General features: G+C 40.7%; 1 protein-coding gene across 1 annotated transcript in view; it reads left to right on the top strand.

Moving 5' to 3' along the window:
* Positions 1-724: 724 nt before the first annotated feature.
* LOC118335104 (nuclear autoantigenic sperm protein-like) overlaps positions 725-1,873 on the top strand; it is a 4,698-nt gene continuing 3,549 nt past the window's right edge. The window contains exons 1-5 of the mRNA XM_035671304.1: positions 725-845; positions 981-1,091; positions 1,367-1,447; positions 1,581-1,693; positions 1,803-1,873. The exon at positions 1,803-1,873 is cut by the window's right edge and continues 33 nt beyond it. Coding sequence (XP_035527197.1) covers positions 991-1,091; positions 1,367-1,447; positions 1,581-1,693; positions 1,803-1,873 — 366 coding nt within the window. The 5' untranslated portion in view covers positions 725-845; positions 981-990. The remainder of the gene's footprint in view (positions 846-980; positions 1,092-1,366; positions 1,448-1,580; positions 1,694-1,802) is intronic.

The raw sequence follows: 1,873 nt of genomic DNA, 5'->3' as shown, positions 1-1,873 counted from the left end.
TGTGTGTGTGTGTGTGTACCATTGGGTGTAGAGTGAAACACACACATGCGCTAAGAAGTGAGAAATACACACACCTATACATATTTTAAAGTGAATAGCGTTAATAAAACTGTAGCATACAGAAGTGGTACTTACTACAACATGATCAGTATTAAATAAATAAAAGAATAAATAAGACATTTTGAAATGACTAATTACTAATTACATACATTATTACAAACAAAACACGTAGTATAAGCATGAAAGAGTTAAATACATTTTTACAACTCAGCATTAATAAGTAGTTCTTTTATCCTAGATTATTGTAGGTCATTATAGCCCATTCAGACTATAACAGTAGCCTATTTAACTGACTCTAACCCACTTGTCTTGACTAAAGAAAGACATTTTGAAACAAAAAAAACAATACAATTAATATGACCTGCAATAAACTCTGTTATTGTGAAAAGAAGCAGAAGGAAATAAAACATCATTATTATGGGCTGGGTATTCAAAAACATATTGTATTTCACTTTTTTGTATTTATGTATTTTGTATTTTGTATTATTGTTACTTTGAGTATTTCATAACGTCATATTTATTTGATTTTGAATACTATGCGTCTCCATAGTCCTACTAGTAGTAGTAAGTAGCATTTGTAGTCAACTTGCACTCAGCGTTTGCTCTGTGCCTTTAAGAGTTCTCCCGCGCTGGTGCACGAACCCGGAAATCGACCGGAAAGGGCAGGAATATTTCGCGCCAAATTGAAAGAACGGAGCAGTCAGTGAGAGCGGTGGAAGAAAGGACCTGAGACACAAAGCAACAGGCTCTACCTTTCACCTTTCACTCGTTATTTCCCGCTCAAGGTATGTGACTACTCACTGTAAGGAAACACTGACGCTGTGTTTGGTAACGTTAAAGTTTTCCCTTAAAGTATTTTACGGGCTGAACTTCTGTATGAGTTCGGCTTCTGTTTGTTAACTCTCTCTCTTTCTGTCCAGAGTAGCTAACATGGAGGAGGCCAACAAGCTCATCGGCACGGGCAAGAAGCACCTGGTGATGGGGAAGGTGGTGGAGGCGGTGAGCGCCCTGCAGGAGGCCTGCGGCATGCTGTGAGTTAACTATGACACAGAAGAAACTGCTCGTGTGTATAATAATTATATGAAGTGTGTACTTTAAACTAACAACCAGCTGAAAGTCCTTTGTGCGTCGATGTGGATTAATTTTAAGGTTGTTTTATAAGCTTACATGAAACTGATCAGTCAGTGTTAGACACTAAAATGCACCTTTTCGTTTTTATTTGAAGTTGAAGGTGAATTGTGATGGTATCAGAGTGGTGCTTCCATGCAGAGGATGATCCTATTGAATCGGACTTCTCTTGTTTCAGAGCTAAGAAGTACGGGGACACCGCAGATGAGTGTGGAGAGGCGTTCTTCTGGTGTGGAAAAGCTCTGTTGGATTTGGCACGGTGAGGTCATGAACCTCAGTCTGAATCTTTCTCCCATCAGTCTTGAGTCATTGTTTTAATAAAGGAACAGATAGTCTAGTTTAGGATTGTGCCACTGTGGTTTGACGTGGTGAATATGACACTGCTGTTGTAGGATGGAGAACTCAGTCCTGGGTAATGCTCTGGAAGGAGTACCGGAGGAGGAGGAGGAGGAAGAGGAGGAAAGCCCCAAGGACTCGAACGTTGACGGCACAGAAAACATCGATGGTGAGAAAATGATCTTTCTACGCGGGCTTGTTTTTGAGCTGTTTGACCATTCGTTTTTACATCGGCAGTTTAAACCGCTTGTACTTACTGTGCTCTCTAACTTCAACAGAGAAGGCTAGGGATGAGCTGAGGGTGCAGGTGTACGACGCCATGGCGGAGAAGAAGACCGAAGATGCAGAG

This window comes from Morone saxatilis, unplaced genomic scaffold (assembly GCF_004916995.1).
Source record: "Morone saxatilis isolate NCDOM2014 unplaced genomic scaffold, NCSU_SB_2.0 Contig23, whole genome shotgun sequence".
Lineage (NCBI taxonomy): Eukaryota > Metazoa > Chordata > Actinopteri > Moronidae > Morone > Morone saxatilis.
The sequence above is the reverse complement of the archived record's forward strand: the minus strand, read 5'-3'. Positions and strand labels throughout refer to the sequence as shown.